At 34.8% G+C, this 27,737-nt stretch overlaps 1 protein-coding gene across 19 annotated transcripts in view; it reads left to right on the top strand.

Moving 5' to 3' along the window:
* Ufd4 (ubiquitin fusion-degradation 4-like) overlaps nt 1–27,737 on the top strand; it is a 465,356-nt gene that overhangs the window by 197,468 nt on the left and 240,151 nt on the right. For 12 of the 19 annotated variants that reach the window (XM_069848281.1, XM_069848285.1, XM_069848292.1 and 9 more), the window contains one exon: nt 10,019–10,156. The exons of the other annotated variants lie outside the window; for them this stretch is intronic. In XM_069848281.1, the coding sequence (XP_069704382.1) occupies nt 10,019–10,156 (138 nt within the window). The remainder of the gene's footprint in view (nt 1–10,018; nt 10,157–27,737) is intronic. 19 annotated transcript variants of the gene reach the window in all.

Below are 27,737 nucleotides of genomic sequence, written 5' to 3' on the forward strand. Positions count from 1 at the left end.
AATTGATACAAAGGTGTTCAGGTTCAAGGAGCAAAGTGATCGTAATCCAAAACTATTTCTTCAGACACTGTTCTTATCTAATTTTTTAAGCCATAGCTATAGAGAATGCTGGAATCCTGTTGCTAAAAGAACTGCCTTTGTTCTTGATCTGTTTGAAAAATAATATATTTTGAATTTGTGTTTTCATATAAATTCTGTCATTGTCCTATTCAAATAAAACTCGTCTGTCTGACTTTTTTTTTTTTTTTTTTTTTAACAAGATTCTGAACTTTGTGTTTGCTTGGGTCATCCTCTCTTATTTTCATAGAAATCGTTATTCTTTTGAATTGACTTTGTTTTTACATTTTGAAAGTACATGAACCCCCCCTTTTTTAATATGTACTTACAGTTTCCCATTTGTTACAAAAAAAAATAAGTACTTAAACAATTAAAAATGTGCAGTATCATTTAATGAATTTTAAATATGATAACAAATACAGATCACAAACACTTGAACAAAAGTGCAATTTAACTCCTTCACTCAAGATTATAAAAACACATGCTTGAACGAAATCAAGTTTAGTGACCTCACAATATGAGTTACAAAGACTTGAATACTCTCCAGCCTTAATAGCCAGGAAATTCCGGCTAGCTTCTTTGGGAGTATAAGCTTGCTTGACCTTCCAGCTATGCTGTAGAAGAAGCAGAACAACAAGGAAATAATTTCATTGTAGATAAATGATTACATCAATGCTGCCCAAAAGGGGGGACAAGGTGGACACGTGTGTGGGGGATGGGGTGGAAATTTAATGGATTGAAAAAATTTATGATACAGATTATTATTGCTATTGTTTTATATTTCCACACTCCACATTCATTGTCGACATTTATGTAATTGATTCATTTGAAGTCTTTCATTATATCATTTACTGGCTTAATCTCCAGTGTTATGATTAAATTAATACAGTGCAGTTACAGTTATTAGATGAATATTTAGCTAATTGGTGTAATGTCATTATCATAAATCAAGTGCTAAAAAAAAGAGCTGAAAAAAAAGAACACCAAGAAAAACTTAAAAAATGTAAGGCATTAACCAGTTACTTCTTAACACACCTGTCATTTTCTGACACACAATAAAATTCAAGTAAAAATGAGATTCCTGTTACTTCTCTTGACTGATAAAGCATTCACCTGTCTGATTTAATTGAACATTGTAAATTCAAAGTGTTCCCCTGTCTGATTTAATTGAACATTGTAAATTCATCTGAGAGTTTTTTAAACGCAGATAATGCTGTAACTTATTTCTCTCTCAAACTCATCGGGAAACATAGAGAATATAATATAGTATTACCACAGTCTAGTATATACAGTCACGAAGCTTGAGGTGATTTTTTGCATTTCTCGCGATACAGTACTCCAACTGAGAGTACTGTGCATAATAGACTGTGCCGGTACTATTTCGCATTGTCTGTGATGAGGCGATAGTAGCGATCCTAGTGGTTAGCAACTATCTGTGGATGCATATTGAGCTTCGTGACTGTATATACTAGACTGTGGTATTTCATTGTAACACATTTTGCCTTTATTAATTACAGTAAAATGTTAGATATGGTCAACCATGACAGATTATATAATATTCTAAAAGGGAGTTATATTTGAGAACAAATAATCACTGCAATTTATAAGGTCTATTATAACAACAATGTATATTTGAAAATAGGAGCCAAAAATTCTCAATGGAAACAGATGAACAGAGGTGAGAGACAAGGCTGTAACTTCTCACTCTCATCTCTGTTTAATATTCATATGAATAAGTTAGTTGAGCATGGAGATCTGGATGCCGTGGTGGAATAATGATTAACAACTCTCGAAATTTAGATATATCCAAATTCTTATTACGAAAACAGAAGAGGAACTCAATCATTAACTTGGAACAGTACAAATAAACAGAAGTTAACAACTTTCTCTAGAAACAACCACGCCAGCAGTAAAATTTTTGTTGGTAATTCATTTCATCAACAAGTTTTTTTCTTTCAATTATATAGGTTGTGAGATGTCATATATTGAAGGAAAAGATACCAGTACGTCTATGAAAATATATAAAAATGTATGAAGATTATGAGAATCTTCATGCTGTTGCATTGTAGTTTAAGGCACCATTACTGGATTCGCATTACAGAATGAGCATTGGTTTGGTTTCTTAATTGGGGAAGAAATTTTTCTCATGACATTTTGGCCATGTATGGGACTGGTGTCCACCCAGTATTGTGATGAATTTAGGGAGCTATCAGAAGACTGCATTACATGGTTTTGCTCGAGCACAACTATGGTTAACAGATCAGATGCTAGGTAGTCTATGGAAATGAGAATTGTGTTAGACGTCACTAAGGCAGTGATACTCATTCAGTTAGAGTGAGCATCTCATACTTGATGTTAGTGATACTCTATCAAGAGTATTGTAATATGGATCGTGAAGAAAAACACGTTGTGAACTTAAAACTTGTTAAAAAATGGTGCAAATTAAGTACGAAAGTGAGAATGAAAAGTTAAGTATGGGATGAGGACTGTTCATAATGCTGGGCTTGCATTAAATGACTTTCAAAAGTATTCGACTTTCTTGTATCAATGGGAAGTGGTTTAGAATGTAAGCACTGATATTTAATTGCAGATATGGGTTGAATTTATTGCTATATATTAAGTATATTGTAGCTTTATTGCTTACATAATCAATTGATAAAGTTATATAAATATTCAAACTTAAATAATAAAGTTTTGTTGAGCACCATATCAACTTCTGTTTTATAATGGCAGTATAAAAGACTAGTGTTGGGATAGCCTTGAGTATGGTGATAAGATAAGGGCAATTAAATGTAAACATGTCCATTAAGACTGTAGTATGTTCAACCATAATTAGGTTCAAGGCACAGTGGTAACCACGTAATACCCCCATACTGATCGGATCTCTCACCTCTGCTGAGGCATGTGACATGAAGCCAGCAGTCGGCTGGTTGGCTTTGCCCTGAATGGGTTGTTGTGTCCAGAATTATTATTATTATTATTATTATTATTATTATTATTATTATTATTATTATTATTGTTGTTGTTGTTGTTATTGTTGTTATTCCGTGGCTCTTCAAACTGTAGGAGGTTTTTGGCCTCATTCACAAGCTGCTTCCATTCTACTCTATCCTGTGCTGTCTCTTTGTTCCCTTCTGCGTGGTTCAGGACGAAGAGGACTTGATTTCTCTGTCTTCCCTGTGGTCTTGTCCACTAAGGTTTCCCCACCAAGCAAGCTCATAGTTTGACACAAGCAATGATCATAATAAATCAGATTAATTTCTGTAAATTTAGAAGACATCAGAAAGTTTCATATGCCGTATTCCTAACATGCTGTTTTTCTGCTTAAGATCAGAGTTAACATGTCCCAACAAGATAAGCAGTGTATCTAACATGCATGTGGAAGGGAGAAGAGGAAACTTACTGATAGTTTTGCTAGTGCTTGTGAATGAATCACTTCCCTCGAGTTTGATATTTTAAAATTTAACCCAGTATTGTAAGTCTGTTGCATAGTTTCATATACATAGATCTTAAGAAAAATAACCTATTTTCTCAGTAATTACATTACATTTACTAGTGAATGAGGACATTTTTACAGGATGTTCTTTATATGGAGAACCTTCACTTTGGTCATATTTGTGTTATTGCGTAAGTTCGTAACATGTTCAGATTTAATGCTCCTACTACTTTATATATATAATAGTTTAGTGAATACTGCTTAGCTGATAGAAAAAAGTAGTGTTGTTATAATTTGCGACAAACTTCCTGCATGTGACCTACAATTGCTTCAGAGGAGTGCAGTGTTGCCTACTCAAGGAGTATCAAGGGAGACAGTTGTGTCTTGGACATATTTTATTCTGAAATCCATTAGCTTACCACATATAAAGAGGATGAATATCTAAGTATGTCTGAAAAAGAAAATAATTTTACTTCAAACAGTTCCCTCTGTACAGTTATTTTAAAGTTGTGGGTTGTATCTCAGTATTCAAGAGACAATGCATTGGGGAATTGATTTCTCTCTCCCTCTCTGTCTCCATTTATCTCCATCTTTCTCATACAGAACAGCGATATTACTATGTCAGTGATCTGCTATTGATTCTCCCCATATGGAGGTTTGCATTTCAATATAATATAGGTTTCAGCTGTGGTATTATATTACACATCATTACTCATAAAATGTGCTTAATTAGGGAAGTCGTTATTGTTAAGATAGTTTCATTATTTAATATAATAAATAATTTCATGTTATGTTAATATATATGGAAGGAGTTGTTACAAGTTTTTCGGATGCATTATCGCCATTTAATACGAGAAAAATTCGTTCCGGCACCGGGAATCGAACCCTGGACCTCTCAGCTCTACGTGCTGAGTGCTCTTTTCAACTGAGCTATGCCGGGACACGATCCACGGTGCTACTTCATAGTAGTCGTGTAATATTCAGTGAGGTAGGCGAGATCTTATATATAATGAATATGTGATGTTTTCGGATGCAGTTGCATTGGAATTACATTCGCCCCCCCCCCCTCATATTTTAACTTGTCACTTTCTGTCCTGCCTGGAATCTTTCTTATAGTTGCTAAGAAAACAAGTGAAAACTGCAATTGCATTTTTCTCGAAAAGTACTTAATGTAATATCAACATTCAATAAGTAATATTTTGAAAACTATAGCACCTAGAACCATAATTTTTTTTTTTAAATACTCAGTATTTCATCCTCTTTTCGAATGTTACATGGCTTACTTTTAATTGATATAAAGTGTAATTGTCTTAAAAGTTTAAATAATACCAAAGTATAGTGTCATGGTAAAATGATTTTTTTCACATGTTTGTATGTTTCCAGGCATATATTCATTATATGCGTTGGGCTTCACACTCCTCTTATTGTAGTTGACATACAGATATTATTTTTCTGCGTCATAAAGTGAAGATGGCACGTTATTGGCAGGAGAACAATGCATCTTGTATATATGTATGTATGCATGTATGTATGTATGTATGTATGTATGTATGTATGTATGTAATGCTCAACCAGATTGATTCAACATCATCTGATTTCTGGCAGACTAGTACAAAGTCCCCATGGAGGAATTAATATTTACAAGTTTTTTTACATAATAGAATTTTCCTTATTACAAACGACACACTGAGGTGATGGTAATATACCCAGTTTATATAAATATTCTGCCAGGCAGTCATGTCCTGTGGCAATCCTTATGGTAGCTGCAGTCTCTCTACAGGGGTAATCAGGAAGTATCTCTGACTTGTCAACAAGACCAGCCCATTTCTTGTCATCATTCTTTATTTGAAGATCTGAGAGAAACTCGTTCTTAAATGAGCGGTCAACTAATTGTTTCAAGTTGTGATACGAAAGTTGGGAGGTCGTCCATAACAATATTTCAGTCCCCTTTTTTTGCTAGGGAGTCTGCGATCTCATTCCCTGAAATACCAATATGCGAAGGGATCCACTGGAGGACGACAACTTCTAATGCTTTGAGTGAGGCAAGGGATTTTCTAATCTCGACAACTCGATGTTACAGGATCAGGGAGAGATGCCACTGCCAAAATGGCAGATTGAGAATCACAGAGAATGACAACATGACTGTGGCAAGTCAGTCTTCCAAGCAATTGCTTTAAGGCAAGATTTATGGCCTCCAATTCGCCATTGAAGTGTGGCTGATACAGCCCTAGCTACTTGTAGAAGCTAAAGGCTTTACTGTAGATTCCAGCCCCAGCACATGCCTTGTTCTCGTAGAAAGAGCCATCAGTGAAGATCTACAGCCATCTGGGCTCAGGATACCAGTCATTAAGAGCATGCAGTGCTATAGCCTTTAGTTCTGGAATGCTAGTATCTGTTTTCGTCAGATTCTCCCCAAGGTCAAGCCTTGTTGTAATGGTTCGTGCATCTAAAGGTCACTCTAATAGAGTGAGGTCTTCCTTAACATCAGAAGGGACATAATTTATTCTTATTTGATGAACATGTTAAGCATGAGAAGGCATTTCCCAGCCAAAAAAAGTGGAGTTGCAGTACTTACTTACAAATGGCTTTTAAGGAACTCGCAGGTTCATTGCTGCCCTCACATAAGCCTGCCATTGGTCCCTATCTTGTGCAAAATTAATCCAGTCTCTATCATATCCCACCTCCCTCAAATCCATTTTAATATTATCCTCCCATCTACGTCTTGGCCTCCTCAAAGGTCTTTTCTCTCCGACCTCCTAAACTAATACTCTATATGCATGTCTGGATTTGCTCATACATGCTACATATCCTGCCCATCTCAAACATCTGGATTTAATGTTCCTAATTATGTCAGGTGAAGAATACAATGCGTGCAGTTCTGCGTTGTGCAACTTTCTCCATTCTCCTGTAACTTCATCCCTTTTAGCTCCAAATATTTTCCTAAGCACCTTATTCCCAAAGATCATTAATCTCTGTTCCTAAATCTTTCATATAGTTGCTAAGAAAACAAGTGAAAACTTCAATTGCATTTTTCTCGAAAAGTACATAATGTAATATCAACATTCAATAAGTAATATTTTGAAAACTATAGCACCTAGAACCATAATTTTTTTTTAAACATTCAGCATTTCATCCTCTTTTCGAAACCAAAAAAAAAAAAAAAAAAAAAAAAAAAAAAAAAAAAAAAAAACCGACTTTAGGTCCCATTTCCTGCAACTAGTCGCTTTTTTTTAATATCGAACTCATTTATATCGAAATTTAGCAATAGTGTAAATTCTTTAAAAATTCATGTTCTACATACATTAAACAGACACTTTCATTGAAAGGAATTCGTATTGGTAATGTCATTAGTGACCAATACAATTTTCATTTACTGTGACAAAAGAATTTTATAGGCTAAGAACTGAAAAGAAGGGTTATCCTATATTAAACACTGTGGATGAGAGGACTTCAGTGACAAAATCATTTTATTGACCAACAACTGGAATTCTAAGAAAAGAATGTGGGGTAGGCCAAACTCTTTCTTCTCCTGTGCCAACAACCCTTTACCAACAATAGCACACGAAGTTGTGTCCACCGCACTGTAAGCCAGACATTCAGTTTGCAAACAAATGTTACAGTACAGTGGAGCAACGGAGCAAGGTGCAAAGAAAAGAAAGTTTTATGTGTGGAAGATAAAGTTAATGTTATAGAACAAATCGAAAGTTGTAAAAGGAAAGCTGATGTGTGCCATGAATTTGGTTTGGTTAAGGAAGAATTAAGAATTATTTACAAATGCAGTATTTTGAAAGTAGAAAAAAATTACAGATATCTTCAACCCACATTCTTATTATTGTGAGTACTGTATGCATTCTAACTAATATATAATTTAATTGCGTATTTCATTATTTTATTCAATGTAGTACAGTATATTTATTTTCCAAAATAATAATAAATAAAACAATAAAATAATAAAGCTGTAAAATATTTTTAAAAGTTATACTATAGGCCTATATTATAAAATTACAAATTGAATTAATAGTAGTTCACAAAATATGTAATATTGTGAATGTATTTCTTTAAATTTTATTTGCTTTATTTATTATTTTTCTTATAGCAACACTCGTTTATTGCGACATCATTTCTTTAAACCCTTTGATAATGTTATAACCAAGTTCAACTGATATACAGTAAAGCTTATGGAAGGTGGAATCTTGTGTAGTGTGAACAAGCTTTGTAGTCCCAGTGGGTAAAATAGGCATTATTGGTATATTTGGTATATTGTGGAATCTGCCCAACATGGAAATGGAAAGCAGTATTTCAGGACTTTATCAGAAATTACTTATTTAGTATAATGTGAGGAAAAAAAATAATAATGAAGCTTATATACCATATATTTGTACATCCTATCTTTACCATTTGGTCTGAGAATTAATGTGAATCAAGGAGTGATTCTGACAAGTAACTTCATACTGCAGGAAACGAACATTACCTACTTTTCTCTTGTATCGGGAGAAGGAAGGTTGGTTAAGGAAACTGTTAATAAAATTCTTTCCAACAACTATGCTGACCATGGCTTGGACTTTCTCTGGAAGTGGTAAAAGGGGATTACGAAAAAAGTAGGTAAAAAACAAGTTGCTGTTTTACTATGCATCATTTGTAGTACACAGACACAATTAAGGTGGCAGAGAGAGAGAGAGAGAGGAGGAGGGGGGAAGAATTGAAGTTTCCAGTTTATGAAAAAAAAAAGTCATTGGCCCAAACTATACAATATGCCTAGACCGAAATATTGTGTGTAAGGGGTATATGTTTCCATGATGAACGTGCTGTGACAAAGTCAGCAGTTTCGTTTCTTGGTTCAGATTTCAGCCTTACTCATTCTACAGCAGGTGATGGTAAATCAACACTGTTTTGTCCAATCAGAACAAGTATTCAACCAATCGGCAATCTTTTTCTCTTTCTTGACAGACTGTTCTCACCTCTGCATGGGGTCTTTGTCATAGACGATATTTCAATTTCCACTCTTCGTGAGGAAGGAAAGCAGGGAGAGGTGTCTAATGTGACAGTTGAAATAATGTGGAGGTTGCTCTTTATTTCAAAGCTGGCCACATGTTAACCATTAAAAGGAACAGATTTTAAATATGTAGTGTAATAATAAAAATATTGTACTGTAATAACAATACACTACATAATAACTGTTAGTTTAACTGAGAGACTACATCATGTTCATAATGTGTGTGTCCGCTTCATCTGCAACACTTGTTTAAATACATAATACCATCCTTTGAAACTCTGTCACAGGTCCGCCTATAGGAGCAAAGAATAGCACATTCTTTAATTGTTCTATTTAGAATATTACTCACTTATCTAATAACTTCCTTTGAACACCTCACGGGCTACGAAATCAACATCAGGCATTATTGTCCATTCCTTGTCATTGTACCGTGTCATGTTCTTGCACCGTGTCACGCTCTCGCCTATGGAACTCTTTTCTTGTCATGTCGGGGATTGCCAAATGGTTAATCAGTTCAAATAAAGAATTAAAGATCAAATACATTTACGTGGAATTGATTTGTGATGTTAGCCAGTTTTTATACAGTATTCTGTTTTGTTTATATAAATTATCATTTAGACCTAGCATATTTATTTTTTATTTTATTTCTGTCGTTATTTGTCCATAAGAGAGTTAAAAACCATATGACTTGTCAGTATTAATGTGCTTGTTTCTCTCAAGCATAAGCTGGATATTTCTTCTCTCAGCTTCTCTTTCACTGGAAATAGCCTATGTGATTACTTTTAGCGAGTTGTGCACTTTTCTTTAGTGTAGAAGCTCTGAAATATGATGCATCCCACTGGTTTTTTTTTTTTTTTTTTTTTTTTTTTGTAAAATCCACGTATATCTCCAAAGACGACAGCATGTGTATATTCATTTGCGTGCTGTGCACTCACACGACTTATCTTCCACATCAGCCGCTAGGGGCGCTCATAGTCAAATTATCGCCATGCGCAAGCTCCTTAATCTGCATGATGATAATTTTGTATTAAATATTACTATTAATATTGTTATTATTTGAATGTATATTTCACATCTGGTAGTGTAGAAAAGAAGACCTCATGGTCTACCGGAACAAATTAATAATAATAATAATATTAATAATAATAATAATAATAATAATAATAATAATGTCTTTTCATTTTGTGTAATTTTGTATAATGCGGAAGTGTGTCAAGTTTGGAAAATAAATTCGGTCCCTTACAATTCCACTTTGAGCAAGTTTTACTGAATATTGTGAATTTTATGATGTTTCAATAAGAGAGTCAAGTTATAGAATCTGTTCATTAATATTTCTTTATGAAAGAGTAAATCCTTATTGATCACTATATCATGGTTGAATTGTACTTAATTGCTTTTTGCTTCTGTTTTCTTTAGAAGAAGAAAGAATCTTTATTCATTTTGCACGCAGCTGTCAGAAAATAGAACGAAGTGGTGGTGGTGGTGATGGCATGCAGTTTGCTACTTTGTAACTTGAGGCTGCTGTTTTCCAGATCTCATATGTCACACCCCCCAAACAACATAATGGGGGCACCAAATATTACTGTTGGGTTCCTAAGCTTGGTGGTAGAATGCCAGGGCTTGGGTTATCGCTGCGTCATGACTTGCATGACAAGTTTATTATCAAAACGGTAATTTTTTTCAAATGTGTTTCTGTGATTTTGTTGAGGTGTGGTAACTTTTAACATATTCCTTTCATACTTATTAGTGATCATATGGGCTTTACTCTGTGTCAAATTACATTAATTCGCAGAGCACGTTGTATGTATTTTGGTTTGCAAGTAACATGTTTTGTTGTGTTAATTAACTATGAAGCAGCACTGTTGATATTAGTATACATTTCCCGTAAAGATACAACTTAAGGAACAATGTTGTTATTCACTTAATGATTCAGAGTAAGGAAACGAAACAAATTGTGACAGATGTACTCCTTTTATCATGTGTTGTACCTAGAAGACATAATACATGACACATTCTTTCACACATGCACCATTATATAACATAATTGATATTATTTTCTACAAATAAGGCCTTGATGTTTATGACTTAAAAAAATCAAAAGTCTTCTAAAATTCTCTTAGAATGATCTAAACAGATCTAATGAAAATTATCAGTTTATATCATATTAATAACAGTCTAAAGTTAATAATGATTATAACTAAGTAACTGTATTGCACAACAATAAACTTTCCTAGGAGAATTACTGTATTACTACTGACACAATAATTATCACTAGGTCACTTCTGTTAAAATACATGAACAAATTAATAACTGAACATACCTCAGTTGGCATTGCAATAGACCTCCATAGTCATCCTCTAGTTACCAAAAGAGAAGGATTTGTGATTGTCAGCTAATACTGTTTTGTACTTGGAGAAACTTCATTCTACTTTCATAGATGTAATGGGAGCATATTTGAAAAATACTATCAGCACACACATGTGCGCGCGCGCACGCACGCATGCACACACACACACTCACACTCACACTCACACACACACTCACACTCACTCTCTCTCTCTCTCTCTCTCACTCACTCACACACACACACACACACACACACACACACACACACATACACTCACTCTCACTCACTCATTTTTTTTTAAACACTGTAAGGCTAAGAAAGGTTAAAACTACTGTAGATAAAATATGATACAGCTAATGTAAACAAGGAGCACTGCAAATGGATATCGGTTAGTCCAAGAATGATCCTAGGGAAAATGCTGTCTTGAATTTTATTATTAATTAGAAATATAGATAATTATTTCAGCTATAAAAATTACGTACAAATGAAAATTTTATCACGGACAATGTAAAAATGACTTATAAAAATCTGTTAAGTGAAAATAATAACCTAAAATTATATCTAAATGTTAAAAAAAATTACTAATCAAGAAAATAAGGAAAAAAAAAATTCATTTTGATGATGTATGAAAATTCCATATATCTAACATATTTCTTGCAGAATGTACTACTTAATTGCCACTCTGCATTGTCTCCGGCTACTCAGAAAAAAGAAATACTTTTCATGAAAATGTGGGTCCTAACTATTAATTACTTATTTATACTCCTTCCATTTATTTACAGGAAAATGAACATGGCTGTTCCTAATAATAATAATAATAATAATAATAATAATAATAATAATAATAATAATAATAATAATGATATGTAGATTTGATCATAAGTTCAGGGTTAATTTGCTTAGTTATTATGATTTACCTTATCTAAACGATTGTGTCCTCAAGAAATTTCGGCTTAGAATTATTTGTTGTTTTACAGTGGTTTGTATTAGCAAAAATTATTTTGTTGGCCTTGCTTGTTAATTAGCATTGAAGGTACTTGGTGAAACAAAGAAATTGATGGTGATTAAAATAAAATATTAACTTGTTTTTACAAAGTATTGAGAATCTGAAGAATGTTCGAAATGTACATTGCAACTAAAAATTTTCATTGATTCTGGTTCACGTTAACACTTTGTTTAAAAAACTTAAAATTGTTTAATGACATGTTAAAAGTGTAAATTTAAAAAAAAGTTATGTACCTTAGACAGACGGCCTGTTTCAACGTCAATGCAGTGACACTGAAGATGACGCAGCACTGGCGTCAAAATGGGCCATCTGTCTAAAGTACATAACTTTTTTAAAAATTGTAACACTTTTAATGTGTCGTTAAACAATTTTAAGTATTTTAAAAATTTTCCTAAACTGAAAATAGAATAGATGCAGTTAAAGGAAATGTAGAGCTATTTGTTATTCTGTTCAGTGAAAACATGCTATTGAATTACATTTATTTCAGTTTACAATGAAAAGTATATTATTTTTGAGCAAACAAGAGTTTGCATTTAATGGAAAGCATTTTTTTAAATATGTTTTACCATATAAATTTTAAGGAGCTGCTTGCCTTAAACATTTAAAACAATTTGTGGAAATTCAAAACCATTGTAATAAAATTAATATTTTCGCTTGTGATTCAAGGATGGTGCAGAATAAAATTATAGATTGCATATCAGAGTATATTAAATTCCATGTTTTTCTATTCAGCTTGGTGACACTAGTGACATAAGTCATGCATCACAGTGATTTGAGTTTTGGTATTGTGTGTTGATAGATCTGCAGAAGCAATTTACAGTTTGCTAGATAGAACAATGAAAGAAAATTAGTTCCATGGTGCTGTTTGAAAAGTTCATTCCCTGACATAGAAATAAAATTATAATTATTAACTTCTTCGAGATCTCCAAAAAATTCTTCTGCTGCTGCAATAACCTCTTCATGTGACGAAAATCTCTCCAGCCAAGTGAGTTTTGGACTTTGGGAAGAGGAAAATGTCAGCATCTGCGATTGTGGATGTGTGAGCAAGTGCATTGTCATGATGAAACCACTTTTTTCTTGGGCATACCTGGTCTTTTCTAATTTTTCCTTTCTTGTTGCAGGAAATATGAATAGTACGCTCTGTTTTATGCCTTTAATCAATCTTGATTATCCTGTAAGAATCCCTGAACACTGACACCATGACTTTGTTTCCTTTGGAGGTGGAGAGTCTTCATGTCCTTTTGTCTCTGGTACATGGTGATGGATCCAGGTTTCATCTATGGTCACAAATCTCTTTAAAAGTCTCATATTTTTCTCAAATCAAGCCAAATAGTCTTTCGAAATTTGATGTCGAACTTGTTTTTGTTCCTGTGATAACAAATGTGGCACTCACTTTGCAGACTCATTGTACATACACAACTCTTTGACTAAGATGTAGCACTTGTAGCATGTCCTTTCAGTTGAAATGCACATTACCTCACTAATTTTGCATACTTATCGATCTTTCAATGCTATATTGTGGTTTTTATTGATTTGCATACTGGTTGCTGTAACAGGCTATCCGCTGTGGTGGTCATCTTCTACATTCTCTCGACCACATTTAATTAGGGTTGCCCATTTTTTCACAATCTAAAATGGAGCTGATATCCCCAATGTGATACTCATGTCTGCGTTACTTTCTTTGGACTCGTCCCCTTTTTACGAAATATTTAATGATGGCATGATGCTTGTTTTTTGTCTTTTCGTTTTTGGCTATCTGCATGGCACACTAATATAGAAATTCAACCACACAAAATGAAATTTGAAATTGTGCTTCATTTAACGACACAACTGTGGAGGTTATATCAGTGTTGCCGATGTGCCGGAATTTTGTCCCACAGGAGTTCTTTTACATACCAGTAAATTTACTGACATGAGCCTGTCGCATTTAAGCACACTTATATGCTATCGATGTGGACCGGATTGAACCTGCAATCTCGGGCACAGAAGACCAGCACCATACCGACTGTGCCACCCAGGGCGACCACGCAAAATGTATTCAGCAGATTATTGTAATTTTTCACACATGATCTAATGAAATATGAATGCTAACAATAAATGTACGGCGATTCCAATGCCGTCTATATATCAAGCCATTAACTTATCAAGCAGCCCCTGTAGTATGTGTAATGACAAGGAATTTAGGTGGAATTAAAACATGAATATTGAGGATACAGCTCTCCAATCTTATTTTGTCCGTTGTTTGGCTCATTGACTAAATTTGATTAAAAAAAAAAAATCTTAGTATCGTATTTGTCGAGAGTCTTTACCACTCGGCAAAATGAACACTTTACTAGGCTCAATGACAGCAAGATGAATTTCAACTATGGCTGATATTTGAATGAGTTGTAATTGTGACTTGGTAAAGTTATTTATTGTAAGGGGACTGAGACAAACTTGAAAGTGTTTCTGAAGAGGTAATGAATGATTAAACAGCTGATGAAAAGCCGTATAATTGTGCAAAGAATTTCTTAATGACGAAGAGTTTTGATTTCACGTTTTCAGTCTTTGTTTATAATTATATAGTATTATCAGTGTGCACAGAAGCGAAACAAAGAAACCTCAGTTGCAAGATGGCTGCATTTCTATGCGAATGTGTCATTGGCGACTTTTTTTGAGCATTGATGCACACTTTGTCTCGGGCTGGTAATGATGCACCTGAGACTTATCACCTGTGACTGTCTGGGCTAGCAAGTCATCCCCTTCATTGTGACTGCTTGCACCAAGTCACCAACCCTTTGCACATTTGCCTCCATGACAATCTCCTCTTGCCAAGTAGCTTGATGTTCGTTATTTGTCCACCCTTCAGAGAACTTTCTCAAAAACCAATATCGTCTAGTTTTGGGATATTTAACTTTTTCCCTCTACACTTGAAACGTGGAAGTCTTTTAATGGTTTCTTCTCGTTACGTAAATGTCGAATCCAACATATTCACAACATCAATACTTTCAATTTCAAAGAAATAATACATTGCGACTTTTTTTGGAGGAAAACTGTGGAAGTTTTTTTCAAAATCCGATAACTACCCGGCATAATAAGTTGCAAATGGTACATTGAAATATAATTGAAGACTTCCCCGATAAAAGAATGTAACATCAAATTATTGAAATATGTTACTAAGATAGAAAAAGTAATTCTGAAGCATTTAGTTTTGTTAGTTACATCCTTATTTGGTGAGGTCTTCAATTGTCCCCTTAAACTAAGTTTTAACACTTTTTTTTTTTTCTTATTTGTGAATCTATACATACTGTACGCATAAATATCTTAGTAGCATTTGTCTTTCAGAACATAAATAATAACCTTATTTTGCACTTATTTAATTACAAAAGAAATTAGTTCATTCATAGTTTTCTGCCCAAGGGCAGATCTTTCACTCCAAACCCAGCATTTTCCTATCTTCCCTATTTTCTGCCTTCCTCTTAGTCTTAGCATCTGATCCATATATCTTAATGTCGTTTATCATCAGATTACTTCTGCCCCGAACTTTTCTCCTGTTCACCATTCCTTTCAGTGCATCATTCAGCAGACAGTTTCTTCTTAGCCATTGCCCCAACCAATTCTTTTTTCTCTTTTTGATCAGTTTTAGCATTATTCTTTCTTCACCCACTCTTTCTAGCACAGCTTCATTTCCTATTCTGTCTGTGCATTTCACATGCTCCATTCTTATCCATATCCACATTTCAAATGCTTCTGTTGTTTCTCTTCACTTCATCGTAATTTCCATGATTTTGTCGCATACAATGCCACACTCCACAAAAAACATTTCACTTCCTTATTTCTTTTCCCAGAGGTCCGCAGAAGATGCTTTTTTTTTCTCTGATCCTATTCAAATCAATAACAACACTGCCTTCTTTGAGAAAGCAGTAAAATGTGTTAGGGAGGGAGTAATTAACATTTTAAAAGAGCACTGTTGTTCTCCTGCTAGCAAAACTGCTACCTCAGAAGAAGTGTGTAACATCATCATATGATGAAGGATGGGTGGAGTGAAGAAAAATTCTCACCGGCACCAGGACCCAAATCTGGGTTTTCAGCTTTATGTGCTGATGCTTTATCCAATAAGCCATACTGGATTCCAGTTACAATGTCAGATTGAATCCTCTCAGTTTAAGTTCCACCTCTTAGTTTCCCTTTAGTGGCCAATCCTCATGCACTGTGTCACACATGTGTGACAGTGGCACAATGTCCAGCACATTATGTGCAGAGGTGCACTCATTACAAGTGACCAAGTGGCCGGTATTCGACGGAATGAGCTCCATCTTAAATCACTAAGTGATTATTTATGCATATCATATTGTGATGTACCGAAGCACGTATGATATTTCCCTGCAGGAATTCTGCATTATCATATGATGAGGGATGGATGGCTTTGTGGATAAAGCGTCAGCACATAAAGCTGAAAACTCGGGTTCAGATCCCGGTGCCGGAGAGAATTTTTCTCTTCTCCATCCATCCATCATATGATAAAGCAGACTTCCTGCACGGAAATATCATATTGTGACTTTTAATTCAAAAGAATAATGTTACTTTTATTTACAACAAGAATGACTTTCTATAATTGAATTTAAAAACTCCCGTCAACAATGGGTATTTCACTCCACACAGCAACACAGTATTCGTTATTGCACTCCACAGATGACAATGACAATTCACTTGGATTATTGAGAACAACAATGTACTCCTAATCTCAACTAATGTTCACAAAGCACAATTTACAAAACAAAACTGTCAGTTCTCAGTTCACAGTTCGTTTGCCTTGGCTAGTTCTTCTAGCTCATTCACTCAAGTTTACAGTATATCGAACCCAATACTTCCAGAGACAGTCCACTGAACTTCGAACTCAAGACTTTCAGATAAAGTTCACTGCACGCCTAACCAAAGATTTCCGGCCACGTTGCTTCTGCCTGAACGCTCACTGCTGCTTCACAAACTCACTCAAGTCGAACCCCTGTCTCGAAGGCTGGCTTCCTTGCTCGCTCACGGCTGCTTCACAAAAACTGACTGAACTGAACTAAACTAAACTGCGTGCGCTTTTATTACTACATTACACGTTCTCGTCTTTTCGAGAACAATCTATTTCTACAACAATCGGTGCGAACTTTTCGAAACTTCCAGCTTCCCCCCTTTGCTTTGCGCCACACCACACCTTCCTTTGCACTCGTAGTTTCCGCCTTTTCCTCCACACCCCACACAGGGCCCAGCGTTTCGTGGCTTTCCTCTCTCTCCGCACGCCGCCTGTCTTTTCGTGCTCCCTCCCTTTTGTGGGAGGTGTGCTCGATTCCCGAGGAAGCGAGAACTTTCCAGCATGGTTGTCCCGGTGCCTGAGAGAATTTTTCTCTGCTCCACCCATCCATCATATGATAAAGCAGAATTCTTGCACGAAAATATCATTTCGTGGCTTACAATGAAAAGGTATTAAGTCCAAAAAGATAGTATTGAGATAAATCAACTTGAAAGTTTTAATGTTTATGAAAAATCTGGTTTTACATTTAAACTCATCTACTCCTTCTTGTGAAATAATACATCTATTAAGCTACGTATTAGCATGTTTTGTAGATTGAATTATGGTTTTAACGCAGCTTGAATTGAATGAAACTATATATTCACAGATTTTGAACTTCATGATATAAAGAGTGCATTAAATGATTGATCTATTTTGGAGGTTAAATCACAAGCTTACTAAGAGTCATCTTCAAAATCATCACTTATCATTTCCACTGTCATCTACAGCAGGTACTGGAACCTTGTCAACTGCAGTGTCACATGTTGGCAGAATGTTGTACCAGCCATGCAATCTTCAGAAATGATACTTGCTCGACAGACTTTTAGGAGATTATTCTTCTTTGCTGAGCTTATTGGCAATAAATTTGAGTATTCTGCTAGTGGTTGTTTTAATCAAATAAATGGTCATCCCTCTCCACGAATTTTGATTGCTCTGTATTCATCAGAATATCCACACTTATATTGCAGAACCCAAAATGTTTCTTTCGTGTAATTAAAAGACTTTACTTTGAACCAATTAACAACATCACCATTCTCGTCTTTGGATTTATTTTTCACCAACATTTTTGCCACCTGTTGCAGGTTGAAGTATTTCTTTCAGAGAGAAGGTACAGAGTTTACGAAAACATTTTTCTGAAAACACTGTGTACCCGAAGCAAGGCAATTATGACTGCTTCAAAACACAAAAGAAGAAGAATCCTAAAAACAGTGGTCCTCGTCAAGATTCTTACAATTCCGCCTCCTTCCTGAAGTGCTGCTGATGACCCAATTTAGCATGAAGCCTTTCTGCCTTCCATTAGGTTGAATAAACCTCCTTTCACTGCTCTTCTGAAATGTTTTCAGTGCACTTAAATCCACACAAGTTACAATTTAGGGGTTTTAGGAATTTTAGCATCTTGTGATTTTTTTATTTTATATGTCAAATCATCCCTACGTTAATTTTTTTCGCATTGCGTTTCTACTTACTTAGATTCTTTTCCTCCATCTACTTCCACTTTCTTGAGTTGGTTTTCCGGGTGCGGCACATTTTTCATTGTGTTCTGAATACTCAGAGTTAGAATGGTATAATGAGAATCTAAATCTGCAAAATCACTTCCGAAAGCATTATCAATTTTCTCCAACACATCTCGTTCACTTGTGACTGATGAGGTTTCTGCTGGTAAATGATCATTTTATTTATTGCATCCTGAATAATAATTGTCGTTACTAGAAATTAAATCATTTTATCTTCATTCTTTAATTTATTTAGCCTATCTGCAGTTCTACTCATTCAAGATGAGTAATTCTGTACTTTTGGTTACACCCTTCTCACAGTTATATTGTCAGATAATATCAAATTTAATTTATTAATTAAACATTTTTAATAAGAAATGGAATATCCACAGTAAAATTTTTAATATTCACTACCTTGTTGTCATTAGGTGGTTTACATTTAGAATTTTTTGTTTTGGTATTGTTTTTAATGTTATATGTTATTTAAATAGTTTTAATAATGAACCTACTGGATCCCAAAACAAGATTAAAAGAAATGATTAGGTACAGCGTAAAAATAGTAACTTCACCTCAAAATGTTAGAGTAATTACAGTATTTATTTGTTTTGGCATCATGTATATTTTAAGAAGAATCACTTACTAGCAATCAGTTCAGCATTTTTCTGCAAAGGTGGCTGCAATAATTTCCTTCCTGTTGTCATATTGTTTATGTTTATGAGAAAAATATATGCAATCAATGTTAATCACTAGCATAGATCACTGTGTACCTAATCAGGTTATGAGCTAAAATCATTCTGTATTATATATTACGATGTACCGAAGTACATATGATATTTCAGTGCAGAAATTCTGCGTCATCATATGATGATGGAAGAGTGGAACAGAGAAAATTCTCTCTGGCACCGGGATTTGAACCCAGGTTTTCAGCTCTACGTGCTGACACTCTATCCACTAAGCCACACCAGATTCCCATCCCAATGTCAGATCGAATCCTCTCAGTTTTAGTTCCACCTCTTGGGTTCCCTCCAGTGGCCTACCCTCATGCACTGCATCATAGATGTATGGCAGTTGGCACAATGTCCACACATGTGCACAGGTGCACTCATTATGAGTGACTAAGTGGCCGGGATCCGACGGAATAAGCGCAGTCTTATATCACGAAGTGATTATTTTTTGCATATCATATACTATATTACAATGTACCGAAGTACATATGATATTTCAGTGCAGAAATTCTGCGTCATCATATGATGATGGAAGAGTGGAACAGAGAAAACTGAGAGGATTCGATCCGACATCGGGATGGGAATCTGGTGTGGCTTAGTGGATAGAGCATCAGCACGTAGAGCTGAAAATCTGGGTTCAAATCCCGGTGCCAGAGAGAATTTTCTCTGTTCCACTCTTCCATCATCATATGATGACGCAGAATTTCTGCACTGAAATATCATATATACTTCAGTACATTGTAATATATGATATGCGAAAAATAATCACTTTTTGATTTAAGATGGTGCTTATTCTGTTGAATCCCGAGCACTTAGTCACTCATAACAAGTGCACCTTTGCACATGTGTGGACATTGTGCTAACTGCCATACATCTATGACGCAGTGCATGAGGGTAGGCCACTAGAGGGAACCCAAGAGGTGGAACTTAAAAAACTGAGAGGATTCGATCCGACATCGGGATGGGAATCCAGTGTGGCTTAGTGGATAGAGCGTCAGCACGTAGAACTGAAAACCTGGGTTCAAATCCCGGTGCCAGAGAGAATTTTCTCTGTTCCACTCTTTCATCATCATAAAATCATTCTGCCTGTACAGATATTCTGAAAGTGATATTGAGGTGTACAGGCAAAAGGTATTAACTGCACTTAATACTCTTTTCCTGGCAACATTTTGTTGGTAATGGACTTAATAATTTATGAAGGTTTCATTATTAAGGAACTAAAAGAGTTAAGACCTAATTCGTTTTCCCAGTAGACAAAGCACAATTTATTGTATGTATTACCATTAATAACTCATTTTTCGCATTTTTGAACCTTTTCCTTGTAAGCCCATGATATGTACTTCGGTACATCACAACATCATCATAGTTCATGCAAAGAACCTTTTTCGTACAGTGATCATCTGATTGCTTTCAAATTAATTTAATTGAGCTAATGACATTGTATGAAAGATAGGACTTTTACAGGAGCAATGGGGGCTCTTTCTCTTTAACAATTTTTCCTAAGAAAAACAAGCTAACCATAAGTTATTCAAAAACAAGTTACTGAACATTCTAATGAGAACTACTGAGCCAGAGAGATGTTTCTCTGTGTTGTCTAGGATTAAATCCTTCTTGCATACTACCATGGATGAGGAAAGACTAAATGCAATGGGAATGTTGACAGTAGAAAAAGAATTCATACAGTCTTTGCTGGATTTCAACAAGAAAATATTTGCACAACTGAAAGCCAGACAAATGGATTTCTTGTACAAATAAGTTGTTAGTGTACTGTGGTGTAAATAGTGTGAATTGGTGGACATTTTATTAGTTGTGTGTACAAAGTCTCTCATAAATTACAATATCAAGGAAGGAGGAATACAACGAAAGTAAGAACTCATTAAGGTAACGACCTACTTATTGCACAAAATAGAATCGTTGATTTATTTAACAAATGATTTGTTGATTGTGACTCTGCTTGTACAGACTCAGAAACAAAGTTTAGGCCATCTGAATTTTCCAAATTCCAGTTATAACTTGCTGAGCATGTGCAGTTCCAGTTATAACATATTTTGCATGCTCAGTATGTTTTAACTGGAACTTTGATAATTTTGTTTCTGGTTCAGTACATGTATAAATTTGTAATAAATAGAGCCTGGATGTTAGGCAAAATGCCTTTTTTAAACTGAGTGTATGTATGAAAGACCTATTAGAGATGAACACGTTTCCACACATTTGGGGATGATAGGTCCAATTTTTATTTTGCCTTTTTTTTGCCTATTTTAGCTCCTGTTGCCTATTTAAGGTTAAATGCCTTTTGTAGCCTTTTTACGCCATTATTGTACATTTTCTGTGTTTTAATGCATTTGAAATAAACCGCACATAAATTATATAAAAAAACAAAAAAGAATGGTTGTACAAATTAAAAATATATATATTTACCTTACACAAATATTTGCCGAGAATCTTATTCTCTAGCAGTACATATGTTTCCAAGAAGTCGTAAACTTATCTCCCCTACCGATTCCATCTTTTATGTCACTTAACAAAGATGTTTGAGCAATATAACCCTCAGTGCTCAGATCACTTCAGGGCTTACCAGCGAAAGAAAGGGGATGAGGGAAGTATTAAAAGCAAGTCTCCAGGTCCCGTTAAGTAGGCTACTATTGTTGCTTGCACATACAAGTCATGCATACTTCGAAGTCTCTAATTCCTTCTCACACCCTCTTTTTGAGACATTACACAGTTGATTTTTCCCGATCTCTGAAAGAAAATAGAGACAGTCCTTCTGAAATAAGTTGTTTTAAGTTTGCTCCAGCCACTTCAGTAGAAGTAGAAAGATCTTCTTCCACTATGAAAAACATTCCCTCTGACAGGTGGTTTCACTATGACAGTTGACAACTTAAAAAAGCATGTTGTTGTGACATGTAACCAAGGAAAGGAGTACCGTATGGGATAGTTTATTAAGTATTTGTCTTTTTTTTTTGTCTGATTCCATGAATAATAAGTGCCTATTTCACTGCCTATTTTTACTATTTTTAGTGCCTATGTGCCTGCTTATTTTAACCAAAATAAATGCCTTAACATCCGGGCTCTAGTAATAAAGTATATAGGCCTAATTAAATATATACATCTAATTCAATAATACATTAACAGTAATAGTAATAATAACATAATATAATAATAATAATAATAATAATAATAATCACCGTCATTATCTTGCATGGATATGAATACAGACCTTATCATACAGTGTGGATAACCGAATTTCTAATAAATTATTGATGTGCCCACCAAAAATATATGCACGAGCCACCACTCCTTAACCAATTCTTCATATAGTCTGTTTATGTATTGAGACTGATGGAAGACACTCTGAATACTTGATGTAGTGAGTGCTGTCAGAAATCATTTGAATTGTAATATCCTTTTAAGTCAGTATGCAGTAATTAAAATGTTACAGTGACATAATGGTTTGGGCTATTATTGTGCAAGTGTTACTTATAAGAACCCAAACCATACATCAAGGCTTGTAACTACCAAAAGGAACGTTTTCAGATATGGACTCTTAAATGAAAATCACTTCTGTCACATGTAAAAGATTGTTACAAAGTCACACTTTGAAACACGATATTCAACATCAAGACTGGACACAACAAATATAGGAAGGATATACTAATAAATCAAGGAGTCTGATAAAGGATGTGGTATTTCATCCAGTTTCATTCTAATATATGGAAGATATGGTTTGAGAATGGAAGAATAGGACCACTGAATGAATTGAGATAACTCCTAATTTTAAGAAGATGCTATTTGCAAATGACTAGAGTTTTAACAAGTAAAACTGAACTACAAACATTAAAATCAGTTTATGAATTACAAAAGATTGTTGTTTGTCATGTAGTGCTTGACGAATCATTTTCACACTTTCCTGATACTAATCTGTATTAACAGTTTACTTGTGAGCCAGGAAGTGAATCAACACTAAACCTCTAGCATTCCAGAAGTCTGTGCCCGTAACCTTTGAATCTGAAGGCATTGTCCTTGGTTTCTTCTTTGTCAGCAATTGTGGGTGATGCCATTTCACGCGTTGGCATTTGGTTTTGGGATTGAAATGATGAAATAAACTTCTATTAAAAGACACTATGCTTAAGTCAAGAGATAGTCATCATCTTGTTCACTGTACCACTGAAGCAACTATTGGAAAATGCTGTAATTTTTGTTCCTCACACAACTTCTCCAACAGAGTTTGGATGGCATTATGATTTATGCCAAACTTGATGTCCATTTCTCGATCCTCTTTTTGTTGTCTTCCATCGAAGCTGTTGATGGATGACCAAAGTAAGGTTGATCAATAGTTTCCATATTGGCAACTTTAAAATGCTACACCATCTTGCAACACTAACGGGACTTGAACAAGACAATCTGTAAGCTTTGTGTAATCATATGTGATATTCCAAAGGTGAAATGTTCTCTTTCACGAGAAATTCTATGATAGTACATTGTTGAAACGAAACACAGTAGTCAGCCATCTTTTCACTTATTACTCGTATTATTGTGGGACCATTAGCAAGGCTAGCTTCTTTCTCTTAGTTTCAATGGTATACCAAGAGACCTTGTTAGATATACTATTCAGAACAATAATACATTCCTCACAGTTTTCACAGAGAATGGAATGAATGCAGAATGTTGCAGCCAGAACTGATTTTCTGAGAAAAATACACCATGAAAGGGAAGAACATTCGTAAAGAAAAGAACAATCATAAATTTAGTACAACCCTTGTATGCAATACAGTATAATTATACCTGTAATATTAGGAACATGCTCCTGATCAACACACACAAATGTCTTATACTGGAATGTGCTATTGGTCGAAGCAAGAAGAGATGATATCACATGTTTACTATGCATCTCTGGTAGAAGCATTCTAGAATTCTCTAGGGTGTAGTATTATTTACTACTACGATATTTTTTTATTTTAAAATGTACTAATTTTTTATATGAATAATAGAATTCAACCTCATTATGGAAGTTCATTGAAGTTTTACAGTAGTGAACATCTACTATCTCAATTCCGAGCTCATTTTATGATAAACTGAAGTGGTATTTATGTCCTTTATATTCAGTATTATTTTCTTTATTGTTATATATTGTTATGATGTACCGAAGTACACATGATATTTCCGTGCAGATATTCTGCAGTGATTTAAGATGGCGCTTATTCCGTCGGATCCCGGCCATTTAGTCACTCATAACGAGTGCACCTCTGCACACATGTGGACATTGTCCCACTGTCATACATCTATGACGCAGTGCATGAGGGTAAGCCACTAGAGGGAACCCAAGAAGTGGAACTTAAACTGAGAGGATTCGATTCGACATCGGGATGGGAATCCGATGTGGTTTAGTGGATAGAGCGTCAGCATGTAGAGCTGAAAACCCGGGTTCAAATCCCAGTGCCGGAGAGAATTTTTCTCTGTTCCACTCATCTTTCATCATACTATTTTCTTTGCTTTGTATCATCTGAAGCAGAAATGTTGCATTATGCAAACTGCATGACTAGGAATTCAACAGTTTTTATGTATTTAAAACTGTCGAAAGAACTGTTTTCTGATAGTTTTGTAATGTATGTTTTTGAAATTCCTTCCAGCAGCTAGCCACTTGTTCTGTCAATAGAAACCGAAATCATCACTCACTTTTCCGGCACTACAAAGCAAGTGAAGATGCCATTGCCACTTAGATTGTTACTTGGTTGTCATATTGTAACCACTTCTATGCTTATTAGTATTAAACATAAAATCTCTACCTCATTGCTATCTGTCTTTGTGATGAGGGGAGGTGGAATGTTGCTAGATGCAGTGCTGTGCTGTGACTCTCTGTCTTCAACGAGCTTCACTAGAAACGTCAGAAGTCACCCTTTCTTAGCTATAGCAGTAGTGTTGGTTCACAGTCTGCTGAAAACATGAAAGGAAAATAAATTAAGTCTTGGAAAACAAATGGTCTGTTATGGAAACGTTACCAAAGTTAAACAGTGATTTACTTATTTATCTTGTACACCCACATTTTACTTTCTAATACAGTCCACAAAGCACATTCTGATTCATATTATTAAAGGGTAAGAGAAAGTGTATGTTTAGATCTGTCATTTCTTAATGTCACTATTTCTGATTGTTGATTGCATTACTAATTGTAACCAGAAGGATATGTTGAAGGGAAATGGTTTTGTGGAAGTAATTGTTATTTTTTGTCATGTGTTTCTTATTGTTTTACACTATTGTAATTACCATTCGATTTTGATTACTGAAGTAACTCTGTTATACTAACGTTTTGTTTGTGTTTTGTTCTATATTTGCCACTAAGAGGCATGTTGTCGTTTGTGTGTGAATAACATTGTCTGTTTTCTAGACAGTTGAATTATTTTGTTCTTGCAGTATTCTTTTGCGATTGACTTAAGTTATCATTTAAGTATGTGGATGGCATTAATGGTTGTGTTGGTCACTGACTAGCTACAGTAAACTTTTAACAGTTTGTCTTCTGAGAACATTATGGAGTAATACAAAATGGATGCTTGATTTCACTGTTGATGTATTTCTGTGCGTTACTGGTATTGGTCTAATTTTTTAAATTACAAAGTAGGGTAGTTATGCAGTGTGATTTAATATTAACCAGAGTATGTGGAATAAGTTTGTTCATGCATCATATTGCAATGTAAATTGCACCAGTAGTGCAACCTGGCCACTAAAGTGTCTTCCAAAAAGTTTTTTTTTTTTAAGTTGGGTTATTTAGCACCGATGAGAGTATTTGGCGAGATGAGGCCGAGGATTTGCCATAGATTACCTGGCATTCACCTTACGGTTGGGGAAAACCTCGGAAAAACCCAACTAGATAATCAGCCCAAGCAGGAATCGAACCCATACCTGAGCGCAACTTCAGACTGGCAGGCAAGCACCGTAACTGACTAAGCCATGCCGGTGGCTTTCAAAAAGTGTTATTCTGTATAATACATTATAGTAAACCAAGTCGCTCAAAGGTCATGGGAAAACATAAATTTTTAGAATGCGAACTAATTCACTTTGTACTCTCTGCTCCATAACAATAAAAAGGGCTGTAAGACAGTATTTGTTTACATGCGGATTCAGCCAAGAAGAAATAAAGGTCAATGCAGAAACATCTGAACTGATGGGAAGAAACAATAGAAACAATAATAACAAAATGAAAGTCTGATTAGAAAAATTAATGATACATAATTACGAGTATTTTAAAACATATAACTTCAAATAAAGTATATCTGTATATAATTTTTCTTAGTAGTGGAAGAAGACTAGAGTATTACTTATAAAATCTTGTACTTTCGATAACGAAATTGTACACTGTCTATAGCCACAATGTAACCATGAATGAATATCTTCTTCAACAACACAGAAAAATCTAAAGCATGTTGGCAAGAAAAAGCAAGAGGAAAAATGTCATGACCTAATGAAAGGAATGCCATTGAAACTACTTATTAATTTATCTGAAAAAAATCATTCAGAAATACGGACATGATATTATATTCAATCATTGAACGGTTTTTGTTACATAAGGGAAGAATAATGTAGTTGGAACAGTTTCGAGTGAAGGGGCTTTTGTGTATTACATAATTCCAATATTCTCATATTATTGCAGTCTAACTTTGTTAATTCGAAGTTGAAGGGACCCTTAAAAGAATCGAATTAGACAAGTTTCAGTTCAGTTTCCACAATTTTGTACAACATTCCTAAAATATAGGAAATTACTTATTTACAAATGACTTTTAAAGAACCTGGAGATTATAGCCACTCTCAATAAACTCACATTCGGTCCCTATACTGAGCAAGATTAATCCAGTCCCTATCGTCATATCCTACTTCCCTCAAATCCATCTGCGTCTCGGTCTCCCCAAAGGTCTTTTTCCTTCAGGTCTCCCAATTAACACACCTATGCATTTTCTTAATTCACCCATACTTGTTACATGCCCTGCCCTGCCCATCTCAAACGTCTGGATTTAACGTTCCTAATTATATTAGGTGAAGAATACAATGCGTGCAGTTCTGTGTTGTGTAACTTTCTCCGTTCTCCTGTAACTTCATCCCTCTTAGCCCCAAATATTTTCCTAATTACCTTATTCTCGAATATCCTTAATCTCTGTTCCTTTCTCAAAAGTGAGAGTCCAAGTTTCACAATCATACAGAACAACTGGTAATATAACTGTTTTATAAATTCTAACTTTCAGCTTTTTTGAGAGCAAACTGGATGACAAAAGCTTCTCAACTGAATAATAGGAACCAACCCACGTTATATCTAAACTGAGAAAAATGCACTTCAAAGTTAAATATGAGTGATAAATTCACAAGTAAATATAACTACATACTTATTGCTGTAACCGAAAGTGTATTATACAAAGTATATTGTTCAAAATATGAATCCTTGGAATTATTTAATTATTGAGACATTAAATATGTTCCTTTCTGCAGAATGTGGATGGATCCTTGGAATTAATTATTGAGGCATTAAATTTCCTTTCTGCAGAATGTGGTCCAGTTATTCCCACTTATTTACATACTTCAAAATAAAATTGATTATTGTGTCATTGCCAGGGCCAGTTTTTTTTTTTTTAATTAGCGTAAAACGTGAAATGTGACTGAGA

Source organism: Periplaneta americana, chromosome 15, assembly GCF_040183065.1.
Source record: "Periplaneta americana isolate PAMFEO1 chromosome 15, P.americana_PAMFEO1_priV1, whole genome shotgun sequence".
Classification (NCBI taxonomy): Eukaryota; Metazoa; Arthropoda; class Insecta; order Blattodea; family Blattidae; genus Periplaneta; species Periplaneta americana.